This window comes from Boleophthalmus pectinirostris, unplaced genomic scaffold, assembly GCF_026225935.1.
Source record: "Boleophthalmus pectinirostris isolate CB_2022bp ecotype Guang Dong unplaced genomic scaffold, ASM2622593v1 HiC_scaffold_9, whole genome shotgun sequence".
Taxonomy (NCBI): Eukaryota; Metazoa; Chordata; class Actinopteri; order Gobiiformes; family Gobiidae; genus Boleophthalmus; species Boleophthalmus pectinirostris.
This window is the reverse complement of record NW_026571541.1, coordinates 27,185,959-27,201,027: the sequence shown is the minus strand read 5'-3', so window position 1 is coordinate 27,201,027 and position 15,069 is coordinate 27,185,959. Positions and strand designations below refer to the sequence as shown.

Here is a 15,069-nt window from a genome sequence, read left to right as displayed (position 1 = left end):
CAGAGAGGGGATTTGACCTATGATGCCCAGACTGTGTGGGGTTAAGGGAGGATATACTACTATAGACTTTTACTTTTACACACATTTACACACAATTTTTTTCCTTTTCATTTCCTTTTTTTTTTTTTTTTTTTTTTTTACAATTTCCTTTGTTGTCATGAAAGCCAGTGTTAATAATAGTATTAGAAGTTTCTGTTATGTAAAAGACTGATGAATAAGAGCGATCGAGCTGTTCCGAAGTTCCTCACAAGTTTAGAGTTAGAAATGCCAGTGAAAACAGATATTTAAATGATAACTACAGCTGTGCTTTCTATTGCATTGTATTGCCCTTTCAACAAAACAAGAGTAGAGGCTAAAAATGGACATGAAAGTAATTTTAATATCTAGAAACAGTAGTGCTTAGTATCATTTTCGTAGGAACAGAAATGCACCAAAGATCGTAGTTGTTGGTATCAATAACTGTTAAGATTGTATTATGATTCTTACACTTGAAAATATATAATAAAAATGAATAGGTGTGTAACGATATCCAAGTCTCACGATACGATATCACCACGGTATGAACCTCACGATACGATGGGAAAGCTCATGATATGGTGGGGAAGCTCACGATTAGAATGCCTTGAAATGCCTTAAAATGCCTTGAAAATGCCTTGACAAGACTTAATCCAAGTAACTAAGACTTAAACAAGCTTAGAACTGATTATTTCTTCATGTAGTCTATTCTGAAATGGAGCAAAGGATCATGGTCTATGTAGTTCCCTTTGTCTTTTTTTAGTTATTGCTGCACCATACCTCTTAATTTAAGCAAAGAGACTTGTAATTCGATATATTGATGGTCCACGATGTTATTGTGAGAACTTCGACGATACAATATCACGATATTTCGGTTATTGTTACATCCCGACAAGTAAAGTAGAGAAGCGTGCATTATTTCTGAGTGCAAATCCAAAATAATGTTGGATCTTTATAACCAAAATGAGTAATTGAGCTACCAGCCGAAGCCTTGGTTTTCTTCCTCTATGAGTCTTAGATCATTTACATTTGAATCAAGCCACACATGAGCCGCCGAGTTACTGACTGAAAAATAAGCCTGGTAACAACAGGGTCGTCGTGCCATGACTACAGGAAGTCTGTCTGCCCCAGAGTTAATGAATTATTATTACTATCATTTATTTTTTGGTCCGTGTCTCATCATTTATTTTCTCTTTTCTAGGGGCCGTGTCTTCTCTCTCGACTTCGGGGCGATGCGAGTGTGCGACCTGGAATTTGACCGTGTCCGAAGACTGACCACGCCCCCCGGCACCACAAACCCCGCCCCCTCTCCCAACTGTCACACCACGTGGAAGTACTACTGTAGAGACAACTTTGGCTGGAGGGAATACTCTGAGGTAAGAGAGTGCGACGTACAAAATCACCGCGCTCGCCGATCAATCTCGTCGTCTGGAAAAGATCGATTCAGACAGACACGCTCTGAAATTCGCAGCTGCGCCCTCCCAATGGCAAATTACTTTACCCTCTGTCTATTATTGGCTCTGCTTTGCATTCTTGTGATTTTAAAGGTGCGTGGAGGGTCCATCAAATGCTTTTCTCCATGGAAATATTATTGCTTTGTCTGGAATGTTTCACAGTATGGCATTAAATATTTCTATCTTCATGGAAACCAAACCAGATCAAGAATCAGAATGCCTGTTTTTTTAGATATTTTTGAGCTATAAAACCACCTGTAATTGAATAAATGTAAGGGAGAGCTGTTTAAAGTCATACTGTGGAACATTCCAGGCAGAGCAATGGCATTTAAGAAGAAAAATGCACAATGCACCTTTAATCAATCAGCAACTTTATTCATCTCAAAGTGCAATTCAGTTCGCACATCTCTGGTCGTGCACAATCTATAAATAATAAAATAAAAAGAAAAACAGATGCCATACATTCAAACCTCAGTGCATCAGGGACACAATCGCAAATTTACTTTCCATTTAAAAGCTTTATGGCAGAGCGGCGGTTAGTCTTTTGTTGTGGGGTGACATATCGATATATTGTACCATTTAATGTGATATCGTGGGCTGTTGTATCGATATATCGCCAAGAGTATTTTTTTGGTATATTTTACGAAATTATTTTGTTACAGCTACAGTTCTGTTGCTGTTGTCAGAGGAAGAAAATTTGTTTATGTGACACATTTGACATTTTCACAGTTTTAACGATTAAAATGTTTGTGTTTCATTTTAACTTTACACAAGAAGTGATTTAACAAAGACTTTTAGTGTCACAGCCATGATTTAGACATTATTTTATGGAACTTTATTGAATCGATTTGAAATATATCATATTGAATTGAAAGTGCACTGTATCGAGATATGTATCATACTGGCAACTTCTTAATGATGCCCAACCCTAACTGTAAATAACATCATTCTGTTTATAAAGGTGCATTTCATTTGTAACTTTTCTGGTGAAGGTTCAGTAACCTCTTTCATTGCTTTACCCGCAATAGCCCACAGTATGTTATTAATCTTATCTACCTCCATGGAAACAAGCAGGTGATGCCAACTGGATAATCTCCACGGCTCATATCTGAGGTGGCATTTAGCCAGAAAATGAATTTGAATAAATGAAACTAAGATACATTTAATGCCTTACTGTGGAACAATACAGGTGAAGCATAGCACAAGTTACAAAGTGCACCTTTAATCAATATATTGTTTTTGTTTGTTAAAAAAACACAATTCTAACAGTATTTTCTTACGTTTTAGTTTCATTTGTAATTTGTCAGTAGAAAAGCCAGTGAAAGTCTATTGTTTTAATAATCATAATTAATTCAGTTAGCTGTTGTAGCCCTTTTCACCATTTTCCAAAACCACATTGCGCAATTGGTGTTTTTTATTGCTTGCTAGATTTGCACCATTGAAATTTCCATGCAGTCAGCTTATCCACACCACAAAATTAAAAAAACAACACTATCCACTGTACTACACTATATCCACTGTTTTGTGTTTTAATTAGTTTGCATTTGCATTTGCTTTAGCCCGTAGTGAAGCTCATCGAGGAAGCCAGCGCCAGGGGTCTGAAGGAGGTGCGCTTCATCACGCTCCAAAACCAGTACATCCTCAACATCCGGGAGGGCTTCCAGCAAAACGCCGTCTTCGGGTTCAGGAGGCAGATCAAGAAACGGCCCATGTACATGTCCTCGGTGGTCCTCACGCCGCACCTGCAGTACGTATCTACCACCACACACAACGAAAAAGCTCTGTAGAGATGAAAAAATACTCGGATAAGATTTGAGAATAGCTGCGACGCCAAAAAGCATTTTCAAAACAGTTAAAGGAGATGTATAGTGATGTAGTAATTGGCTTATATAATCACGTTAGAATGTTGTTTATGTTGCTGGAGTTTTATTTATTCAGACATATTTTAGTAGTTTTGTGAGTGTACAATTGATAGGAGTGTAATGCTCTGTTCCACCTTCTGATGTCATGAAGCGGTAGTTGTCAAGTTCACAGCTCCTTTTACCTTTTGTTCAGCAGAGATTAGCCAATTCCAGGGCTGAAATCGTCCAAATGATTCTAGTGAAGGTTTATGGAGTTTAATACACAGTGGAACAAGGTGGAATGTTTTCTGTTTCAGGGAAGAACTCAGCCTAAATATGCCGTGTTTGTGTGTTAAAGGGACAGTCTGGAATTTTGGATATTCCATCCAGTCCTTGTATTTGCAGATGTCGCTGGTGTTAGGCTACTGCATGTCAGTGGTCATAGTTATCCTGCCACTAAAAACAGTCTTACCCACTCCACAAAACACCCGAAGCAAATCTATTATTACGTCCAGACTGTTGATGTAAATGTCTGTGTTGATAGAATAATTTTAGAAGTAAAACCAACCTTGCATTTGAGGAATTTATGTCTGAGCAGCAGCAGCAGTGAGTTGTACTTCCTGACAGAAAGCTTGGCAGCGGCGGACTGATATCACCAAGCAAAGTAAAATTCCGCTGCTGCTGAGAAAATAGTCCCTCAACATGTGACGATTCGTGCGATGCAAGGTGAGTTTTATTTCAAACATTATTCTATCAACACAGACATTTACATCGACAGTCTGGTGTAATAAAAACCAACGACCTCTGCAAATACAAGGACTGGATGGAATATTTAAAAAAGTGTGTCCCCATGTCTCCAACACTCTAGGAAATGAGGCCCTATGTCCAAAATTGTGGACTGTCCCTTTAAATATGTCTGAGTGAAGCAAAACATGACTCTAGCTGTGTTTTTGATGAGGAAACAAGATTATAACAGATCAGAAAATAGCATAATAATGGCACTTTAAAACCTCCATTTGTACATTTATTTGCAGATGTGAAACCTGCTCTCCCCTCCCCTCACCTGGCCTTTGTTCAGTCTCACCTCTACTCTCTGGTCTTCTTTAGTCGGACCAAAGCTGGCACACTACCAGCCAGCAGTAACATAGGTAGCATCTAGTGGTGGAGTGTGAGATTACAACAGTTGCGGGTCAGCCAATCAGGAGGCAGCTCATGACACAACCCATGTACATGTCCTCAGTGGTCCTCAAAAAAAGGTCTCCAGAGATGAGACAATACTTGGATAAGCCCCCCGATTTGAGTGTGCCTGATAATAATTAGTCCGGGCATTAAGGTGCAGCAGGAACAGCCAGTCCCCTACTCACACATAAAGGTCATTTGTTTAATAGTCTTGCTGCGTCTTAATGGCCAACCCCTTTTCTCTCTTGTTCTACAAACCACACTCTGCTGTAGCCTTGTTATGGAACATTTTGTATCAGTGATAGAAGTTATTAGAAAAACAGCTCTTTTACTGTTGCTCTACTGTGGTTTCTTGACATTTGCGAAGACGTCATATTTACAGGTGCAAGAAGAAAAAGGCTAAGTAAGCTTATTGGAACGGATACACGGTCTGCTTTTCTGTTGATGTTTTGGAACGTGGACCGTAGGCAATGTTACAGCTAAACCAGGAAACATTTGTGTCTGATTATGCGGCCAAAGGTGATGTAAAAGTCTATCTCGAATATGCAGATGTAGCAAAGTAAGCAGTTAGGGCGGTGGTGTTGTGGGTTTGCATGTCTGGAGAAACAGTTGACAGTTCACTTCTCCTTGAGCACGTACTATCTAGGGCTGCAACTAACATTTATTTTGGTAATCGATTTAATATGGCTGTTATTTGTTTGCTCAATTGATTAGTTTATATTGCAAAAGGCCCGTGAGTATATTAGATTTTTAATTCAGTCGACCAAGATGAAGCTGAGAATATCTTTATAAAGTCTTCTCTAAGCACATGGCATGTTTTGGAGTCTGTGTATAGTCCAGAAAACAATTATTCAGCTTCTAAATTAGTTGACTAAGTAATTAACTATTTCAATTATCACTTAGTTGGTGGAAAGAAATGAAGTACTAAAGCAAAAGTACAATATTTAAGTCATTTTTTTTAGGCATCTACTTATTTTCCAGTGGATACTTTTTACTTTTACTTCACTACATTTGAGGGAAGGTATCTGTACTTTCTACTCGATTACATTTTAGATCTGGATTGAAAAGTAAAAAGTACTTTTCTTTATAGTTTGAGGCCAACTTTGAGCAAACCAAACACACAAAAACGCAAAATAGCTAGAAAAACTAACAAATCATTGAATAGAATCAGTAAAAATCCACTAAACTCATTATCAAAATCACTAATTTAAATTTTAATGTATTTATTTTGCACATATATAACATTAAAAAAAAAAAAAAAGATAAAAAGTAGGTGCAGGAAGAGGCAAAAAAAAAAAAGACTTATATTAAAGCCTCCACCTTATGAATACATAAAAAATTTAACATTATCGCTATGCATAAAGAAAAACAAATTACATTTACACACCTTGGATTAAATTAATTTGATTCAAATATGAAACTACTAGATTTCATCCTTTAATTGTTATAAAACTCAAAATAAAACTCAAAACACTGCATAATACTTTTACTTTTTTCTCTTTAAGTTTTGAATACTTTCGTCATGTGATACTTTTATTTATCCTTGAGGATTTTTTTGCTCCAGTTTCTGTATTATACTTAAGTAACAAAAGTGAGTACCTTCATGCACCACTGCGTACAAGTAATAGTAAAAGGCATTTGCAGTTGTAGTTGTTATTTAGCACTGTGAATGTTATAGGCTGTGTATTCTTACTAACACCTTTGCTAAATTGTAAAAGTGCTGCCGTATGTTATTTCGATGCTACACGAGCCTAACCGTCATTGTTGGATCATAAGCTTCTATTTCTCACATAATGGCAGTCTAGACTCACCCATTGTGCTAGACAGGAGATATTGTCGAATTGGAGGACACTGAAAGAAAAAAAAAATGGAACAAAGTGCCAAAATTCCACATCAAACAACAAAGACGGGGTTCAGTACATTTCGATAATAGGCATAATGTGATTCTATTAGTGAGGATATGGCCAATCCAGAACTTTGTGCAATGGAATGTGTTTTTACTTGGCTTAAAGCTCGAACGGAAAATTAGATAATGACGAGAGCGAGAACAGATGAGGTGGAGGGATACAACTGTGGGACAACAACGTGCACCTAATCCTGATTCATGTCTTGTTATTATTTGCTCTGATCACATAATTCTCCAATAGGGAATAGGCCGCGTTCACATGACTTCACAATGTTTTTGCGTCATTAGTTTAAAGGTACACTGTGGGACTTTTTGGCTGGGGGTCTGTCACCTGCTTGTTTCCGTGGATACGTCATTGCTCTGCCTGGAATGTTCCACAGTAGGGCAGAGCAAAAAATATATCTCGGTAGATTTTGCTATATTTCGGTATCTGTACAGGAAAAGTAACCCGCCAAAAATTACTACAAAAACAAATATGCCAAATTCCACAAGGTCTTTTTTTATCGAAGTGCAAAGGGGTAGGTTTTTCATGTAGAAACAAAGTGCTTCTGCAACATAAAAAAAAAAAAATCCAGCAGTAAAGTGATATGAGGCGTCCCACAATCCACCGCGCAAATCAAACCGAACGTTTCCAAACACTATTGTACAAGTTCTACACTGCAGCAGATTATTAATCACAATCTTCTGCATAAATAAACTTACAAAATTATTAATTACTAAACTTTACAACATATAAACTATAACGACTCTAGAGCCACATCAGCCTGTTTGAGATTATCATGTAAAACATTAAACAGTTTTGCTCAGATTTGTTTACGGTTTACAGAAACTAAACTTAACAGCACATGGCTCATTTGCATAAACTCAGTCCTTGTGCAGAGTGAGAGCACAGAGAAGGCAAACAAGCGAAGCGGCGAAATCAGAATGAACTATAAGCATTACATTGTTATATTAGTGCTTAAAAAATATCTATATATATTCCAAAGTATGACATTAAACATCTCAACCTTAAATTTATTCAATTACAGGTGGTTTTATAGCTCAAAAATAACAACAACAACAAAAAAAACAGGCATTGTGAGTGTGAGCAGGGTCGCCTCTCCACAGCTCTGACCTGTAACTTGGTCTGGTTTGGTCTCCATGAAGATAAAATCGCTTAATGCCATACTGTGAAGTCAAAACTCTATGGTGGAATTTTGTCTTGCCAGTTTCGTAACAGACTGATTAATTTGGTAATTTAAATACTTTTTTTTTCACTGTGCAATTGTTAAACGATATTGATGTCACTTCGGGCCCAACCAGAAACTTCACAGCTGATTTCTATCTTTGTTTTTGTTCCTTATTCACCAAACAATAGCCAGTTGCCTTTCTAAAGCATACATTAAACTACAAATTGCATCAGACATGTGCATAATCTCATAATTACATATTAGATTGGATTACTAGCCGGTCAACTCTAATGCTAACTTAGCTTAGCGTCTTAACCTCAATGTTGGACACTTGTTGTCACGCCTAAAACCTTGTTAGTTTTAAAACACTGCGATCTCTTTTTAATATGAAATGTATTGCCGTTGAAAACCAAAACTAATTGTAAACATGTTCAAAATTTTCTATCAACAGACGCGCATTGGATCCCACAATTAACAGCAGTTTAGTTTTATGAAGCGCTGCCAATATTCAACCCCAAAGAAGTCATTGTTGTCATTTAATTGTAGATTATAATTCATAAGACTAATATGGCAGGTTTATGAAGAAAATGTCTAACAGATAATAAGTCTTGGTGACCATAAAAAACAGCGAATTTCCCATAGACTCCTACCGTCCTTTTAAAACTATGACGTAATCAGAAACTAGATCATAGAACGAACTATAACAAATATATATATAAGTGAGGGCAGCAGATTGAATCCTCGCAGAGATATCCCCGTCTATTTCCAACATCTTGTCACATCTTCAGCCATTCTCTCGGAACGCAGCGTCCTAACAGGCCCCGGCGGTCCCCGAAGTCCCCAAAACGGAGCGCCAGACATGGGAGGAAAGGGATTAGGGCCTGTACGGGGAGATCAGGAAAAGTGCGAGACAGAGAGAGAGCAAAAGAGAAGAGGTCTAAAATGGTTTCCAGACTGGCCCCACAACAAAGGAGACGTGAGAGGAGAGGGAGAGAGAGGAGTGTGAAACGCCACTATGGGGAGCTGGGGTCTGGAATGAGGAATGCGGTCCTGGGACTTTTCCATCTGTTTGTTTCGGCGTAATCGGGCTGTGTGCAGTATTAATCCCTCAGCGCAAGGGGTAGAATAACTGGGACACCAAAAAGCATGTTCAAAACACTTAAAGGGGACGTGCAGTGATGTCTTCATTGGCTTATATAATCATGTTAGAATGTTGTTTATTTATCTGGAGGTTTTTTTTTTTTTTTGTTTGGTGAGGCCGTCTTCTTGCCAGTGCACAGTTGATTGGAGTGTAATGCTCTGTTCCACTTTGTGATGTCAAGAAGTGGTAGTTTTTTTAAGTTAACCTACCTATTACCTTTTGTAAATAACCCAGAGTATCATTTGCCTTTGTTAAAACCTCTTTTGACTTTTTTATTTTTTATATTGCACTCTATTTTTTGTTGCTGACCATTAACTTCCGCTTTTATTTTGAAGGGCCTATTTCCAATTAGTGCAAGAACGGTTAATTATCTTAACATCGAGAACGAAAGACGTTATACAGAGCAAATATTTATTTTATTTTGTATGCCTTTGTTTAGCTATCCCACAAAGGTATGTTAGTGATTTAAATATTTGTTTTGGATAATTTTGTATCTCTAGCTGTTATCTTGGTTGATTTATGTTGTCAAAATGAATGTAAATGATAAGCTAAACTTGTGTTGAGTTTTGTGTATTTGTATTTACACTGTATTTCGTATTCCTTTTAGCTCTTACGTCAGATTGGAGAATTTATTGCCATTAAATTTTAAAATCGCCACCTTTTTGTTCAGTAGAGATTGGCAATTTCATGGCTGAAGTTATCCAAATGATTCTAGTGAAGGTGTGTGGAGTTTAAAAACACACTGGAGCACTTCCTGTGTTACTACATGACATCACAAGGTGGAACAGAGTGTTTTCAGAGAAGAACTCAACCTGAATATGCCGTGTGTGTGTGTGTGTGTGTGTGTGTGTGTGTGTGCGTGTGTGTGTGTTAAACATGTCTAAATGAAGCAACAAAAAAGAAAACAACTCTGGGCGTGTTTTTGATGAGAAAACAAGATTATAACAGATCAAAAAATAGCATAATATGGGTGCTTTAAAACTACCATCTGCACGTTTATTTGATTTTTTTTTCTCATCAGTAGATAGCAGATGTGGAACATGTTCCCCCCTCCCCTCACCTGCCCTTTGTTCAGACTCACCTGCGCACTCTGGTCTTTTTTAGTCGGGCCAAAACTGGCACAATATCAACCAGAATTAACGTAGCAAGTGTAGGGGTGGGTCCGCCAACCTAATTACAGATGGTAGCTTTAAGTTGATGTGAATTATGAACTTCAGGGCTAGTTTATTTGTTTGATCCATTTGGGAAATTACTGTTTGTTTAATGTTTTGTGATCTCAGTGGAAAGTTCTTTAGACATTGAAAGTTAACAAATGAAATGAAACAATGAGGGATTCCATAATAAACGTCTTTGTTTTGGTTGCTGGACTTTTTGACGTCATGCTCGCACGAGAATGACGTAAACCGTGCAACCGTGTAAGTAACGTTCATATCGCCGCGGCAGGTTTGCAAGAGCGTACTATAATGCTATCTTTAATCTCAAAGATTAGTCGTGACGTTTTACAATCCATTGTGATTTAGACGTCAAATTATGGGCCATCAAATTCATCTTGAAATGCGAACCAGTCTGACCAGTGGAAGTCTTGCATAATATTATGTTAATGCAATTTAAAAAGAGTTACAGTGCTCCAGGGGAATCCATACATCTCAATTATAAAGGATCACTTGTAGTTTTAGGCAGGGCCACTATCAAAGCAGGTTAGCATAATGAGCAGAAATGTCCTACTTAGATTGCCCCAAATGCTTTTAGGCTCAATGCGGCTTGTTTAATTCATTGTCTCGTGTGTGTGTGTGTGTGTGTGTGTGTGCATGTGTGTGTATGTATGTGTGTGGGCGTGTTTGAGGAACAGGCTGTGCCCGTCCCAGAGGCTGCTGAGGTCATTAGTTTGATTGGCACTCTGCTGTCTGTCCGATCTCCTGATGTTATTACAAGCGCTCCTTCCCTCCTCTCTTTCTGTGTGTCAATATTGGATATAATTTAGAAAGTATAAATGAGGTTTATCTTGTTATTGTCCATTTTTGGAACATTTAGACTTGTAGACCTGGCCTAGACCGCGTGTAGTCCTGTTCTGTAGCTGGTTTAGGCCTGGTTTAAACCCAGCTTAGACAAGGTTTACCTCTGGATTAGAGAGTTATTTCATGTCTAGTCCAAGTTTAGACCTGCTTTAGTCCTGGTTTAGTGCTTTTTTAACGGGATCATATTCTGGATTAGTTATGATTTACTGTATTCCTGGTTTATTCAAGTTTGAAGTTCTAGTTTAGTACTTACAGAAGTGGTGGTGATTCACATATAAACTGTGTATATAAAAGTTGTGTTTAGTTTAGTCCTGCAGGCTCAGTTTGATCCTGGTTTTAGTCCAGATTCCGTTTCAAATTCAGTCTTGAGTGGTTTATTTAAAAAAAAATCCATAATCTGTTTCCTCTCAAATTAAAGAGAAATACCTCGCTCATGGGGACAAAAAACATGAGTTAAAAGAAGCTTAAGGTTTATGGTTTAGCTTAAGGTATAGGCAAGTAATAACTATGGTTAAGGTTAGGATCAGTCTCCAGGAAATGAACGCAAGTCGATGTAGTGTCCCCCACGAAACGCAACATTTGTCTGTGTTTGCACGAGTGTGAACACAGCTTGTAGAGTCGGTTTCAGATCTCGTTTTAGGCGAGTGATCTGAAGAACTTGCTTGATCCTGGTTCAGTCCTTACCTGGAAAACCACTATAATCCACTCTTCTGTAACCTCCATGGTCCTTGTACTCGGTCTCCTCAGTTTTCATTTTTTCTCCGTCTCTTCCTCCCCCCTCTTGCCGCCGCCCGTCCCTTTCATTTCACACTTGCTTTCCGCCACCACGTCTCAGAATCTCCGGGGGGAATAGAGCTATCGATCGAGGCCTCGTCCACACCAGATAAGACGCAGAGACACCGAGATATGACACGCTGTTGCCCCGATCACCCCGCTCTCCCTCCCCCTTCTCTGATAGGGCGAACCACATTCACACCCAGCCGCCGATAACTTGACAGCCAAATACGGTTATCCAGAGATGTGAGGGAGCGCGATGGTATCCCAGACACATCCGTGACAGCTCGGCAATTGGCGTGGTATTCTCTTTCTCTCTCCCCTGCTCTGTTCTCTCTCCTGTTGTGATGTTTGGTGTGTGGATTTCATTTTCACACCGTCCTGCTGTTTGGATGGGGCTCTGACGGCTCCCGCGGAGTTGCACTGCTTCATCGCGCAAACACACACACACACACACACGTCAGAGTTGGTGGGTTGTGATTCAGAGCGGAGTCATCAGCTTCACACACTGTTTTATTTTAGCGTTCGGTTCAAATGTGAAAGGCGAGGTCTAATGAGTTCAGTATGATAATTAAAGGCGTACTGTGTTACCTTTGCTGATTGAAGGTCCATCACTTGCTTGTGTCCATGGAGATGTTATTGCTTTGTCTGGAAAATTGCACAGTATAGCATTAACCTTATCTATCCCTGCTTTGGCTTCACTCACCGTTTTACTTTAGCGTTCGATTCAAATGTGAAAGGCGAGATCAGATGAGTTAAATATGATTATGTGTTTTTGGAATTCTGCCGTTTTGAATGGGTCATAAGATTTTCAGTTGGTTTATATTTATTAGCCTGATTCACTTCATGGAAACCGTCTGACCTGGCGGCATTAGGATTCGTTCGCTCTACGGTAGGCAGGTACTTTTTTTATTTAACCAATCGCTGCTGTTTGGTCGTGACGTATGTAATGTGCCAAATCCCGTAGGAAGAAGGGCAATAACGTCTTTCTTCTTGATAAAATTCACCAAACATTCTCTTTGTTTCGGCTTTAAATCCTCGATCTTGGGAATCGTTGCCAACACAAAATGTATGGCTTTGTCTACATCCATCTCAACCTCTTTGTTTGCTTTGACGTCATAGCTTCACAGCTCTTCGTTGACTGGCCGGGGCGCGGTGTACAACTTCCAGTGTTCTTGCAAACCGTCTAGTGTATTCCAATTCCTGACAGTTGCTGGAGAGAAATGATATTGAGCAGAGGCACTAGGTGGCGCCAGCCTGGCTATATATTTATTTACATGATTTATTTTAGCATTTTAAAGGTGCACTTTGTTACCTTTGCTGGTGGAGGGTCCGTCACTTCCTTGTCTCCATGGAGAGGTTATTGCTTTGCCTGTAAGATTGCACAGTATGGCATTAAACTAATCTATTTCCATGGATCTTAAGGTGTGTAGTAAGCATACAGGATATCGGCTGCTTGTCCTCGGAGATGCTTAACTGAATATTGTCATTTTTCACAATGATAAATAAATCTAATCTAAACCATGTGGTGTGTGACTAGGCCAAGTTACAGGTCAGATCTGTGGAGAGGCAATACCAGTCACCATTACAGGATTTCACTCAGCAAGCAGCTGTTTCTTTGTGGTGTTTTTTGAGGTTTTTCATTTTATATAAGGTACTAGTGTGAAGAGTGATTCAGTATTTGAATATCAGTTATTCAAATCAGTTTCTAGTTTTGTTATTTATGTATTTATTTACTGTTCTTTAGTCACTCAGTCGATTACACAGTTGATGGTGTCATACAGGTTAAAGCACAAATATTTTATTAGGGTTATGAAAATGTATATGAACCACAGCAGAAAAAAGATAATGAATCATGTAGGTGAAAGATTTGGGGAGTGAATCACACATTTAATCTGCCTTTTTTCCTGTAAACACACTGTTTCCTAATACTGTATTTTTGCATTCTGTGCACTTCTAGTCTTGTGAGTGCAGTTTGGGTCAGATATTCATTAGCTTTTGGCAGCACATGTTTTTAGCTGACCAAGATTTTGTTTAGTTGACCACAGCCCTATTAATTTATTTACTTATTTACAGACTTGACAAATAGTCTTGACCACGAAATCAAAGGATCGGGTACAATAATGGCATTTAAAAATACATGTATTGATTTGAAATGTATTAAAGTAAAGTGTAGTGTCTAGGAAAGGGGACAAATAACATAAGATTACGCTTCTTTCAGCTCCTTTTCATTTATTTCTTGAATGTTTAATGTTATGACACTGTTAATGAATGAAATACAAATACGTAATAACAAACCTGTCTTTGTGTCTTCTCTGTGCAGGACCCTTGGAGGCCTCTCTCTCTCCTCTTCTTCTTCATCCTCCTCCACCGTAGACCTCTCCTCCCCGCAGCCCCTCTCACCCACCTCCACCAGCCCGCCCAGCCTCTTCCCGGAGACGTGGCTGCCCATGAGCTCCAGCCAGGACTTCCTGCAGGTGCCCGTATCCAGGGAGGACCGCAGCTACCGCACCGTCTACAGCCTCTTCCACAAAACCGTCTCCGAGACCAAGTTCAGAATCATCAAAATCCTCCGAGTGCAGAACCCCTTCCTCTGGGAGAAGTACAAGAGGTGAGTCAGATCATGCATTCTGAAGTGTGATATATTGTCAGTGGTGGACAAAATACTTAATTTTGTTACTTAAGTAAAAGTACAGATACAAAGGTTAAGTTAGTCAAGTAAAAGTATCACATGAAAAAATCTGTTTAAGTAAAAATACTGAAATACATGTTTAAAAATGTACTTTAAGAGTAAAAAGATTTTGCTGAGATTTTTTACAACAATTAAAGGATGAAATGTATCTTATTCAATTTAAGTTTTCTGCCACTTTTGTGTATTTAGTTTGCTCAAAATTGGGCTGTTGAAAAATAAAAAAGTCTACTCTATTTCAGCAGGTCTCACACCATAAAGAAAAGTACGTTTTACTTTTCAGTCCAGATCTAAAATATATAGGAGTAGTACAAATATAACAAATTAAAAGTAAAGAGTATCCACTGTAAAATTGACTTAAGGACACAATTTTAGCAATATGTACTTTTTACTTGTACTTTCACTTTTATACTTACCTTCCACCTCTGTATATTGCTGTAAAAATATAGATCAAATACTGAAACTTGCAGCTGATACAGTAACCTTAGAGCAGAATTACCCTATTTAACTCCTGCTGCTAAAAAACATGACCTGACCTGCAATGCATAAAGTAGTATTTAGTTTGTATCTATAATAGGGGAGTCAAAAGTAATGAAAATCTGATACTAATCAATATTAAAACTAGCAAACTAAATATTAATTTGAGCATGTATTGATACTAAAAAAGGCAGATTTATAGACTCTTATTATATGGAATTAAATAAAAGAAAGTACTATTATTTAATGTTGAAAATCACATTCTATTGTTTTTTTATTTTTTATTTTATTAGCATTGTTATCGGGATTGATATTGAGTATCATGTCAATTCCTTAGTATCAAAATCGAGTCTGAATTTTTAGTACCGTGACAGCACTAATCTATACAAGCCCGTCGACAAAAATTTGG

At 38.3% G+C, this 15,069-nt stretch overlaps 1 protein-coding gene across 1 annotated transcript in view; it reads left to right on the top strand.

Moving 5' to 3' along the window:
- tiparp (TCDD-inducible poly(ADP-ribose) polymerase) overlaps positions 1-15,069 on the top strand; it is a 45,527-nt gene that overhangs the window by 17,667 nt on the left and 12,791 nt on the right. The window contains exons 3-5 of the mRNA XM_020937722.2: positions 1,217-1,391; positions 3,029-3,216; positions 13,818-14,105. Of these exons, the coding sequence (XP_020793381.1) occupies positions 1,217-1,391; positions 3,029-3,216; positions 13,818-14,105 (651 nt within the window). The remainder of the gene's footprint in view (positions 1-1,216; positions 1,392-3,028; positions 3,217-13,817; positions 14,106-15,069) is intronic.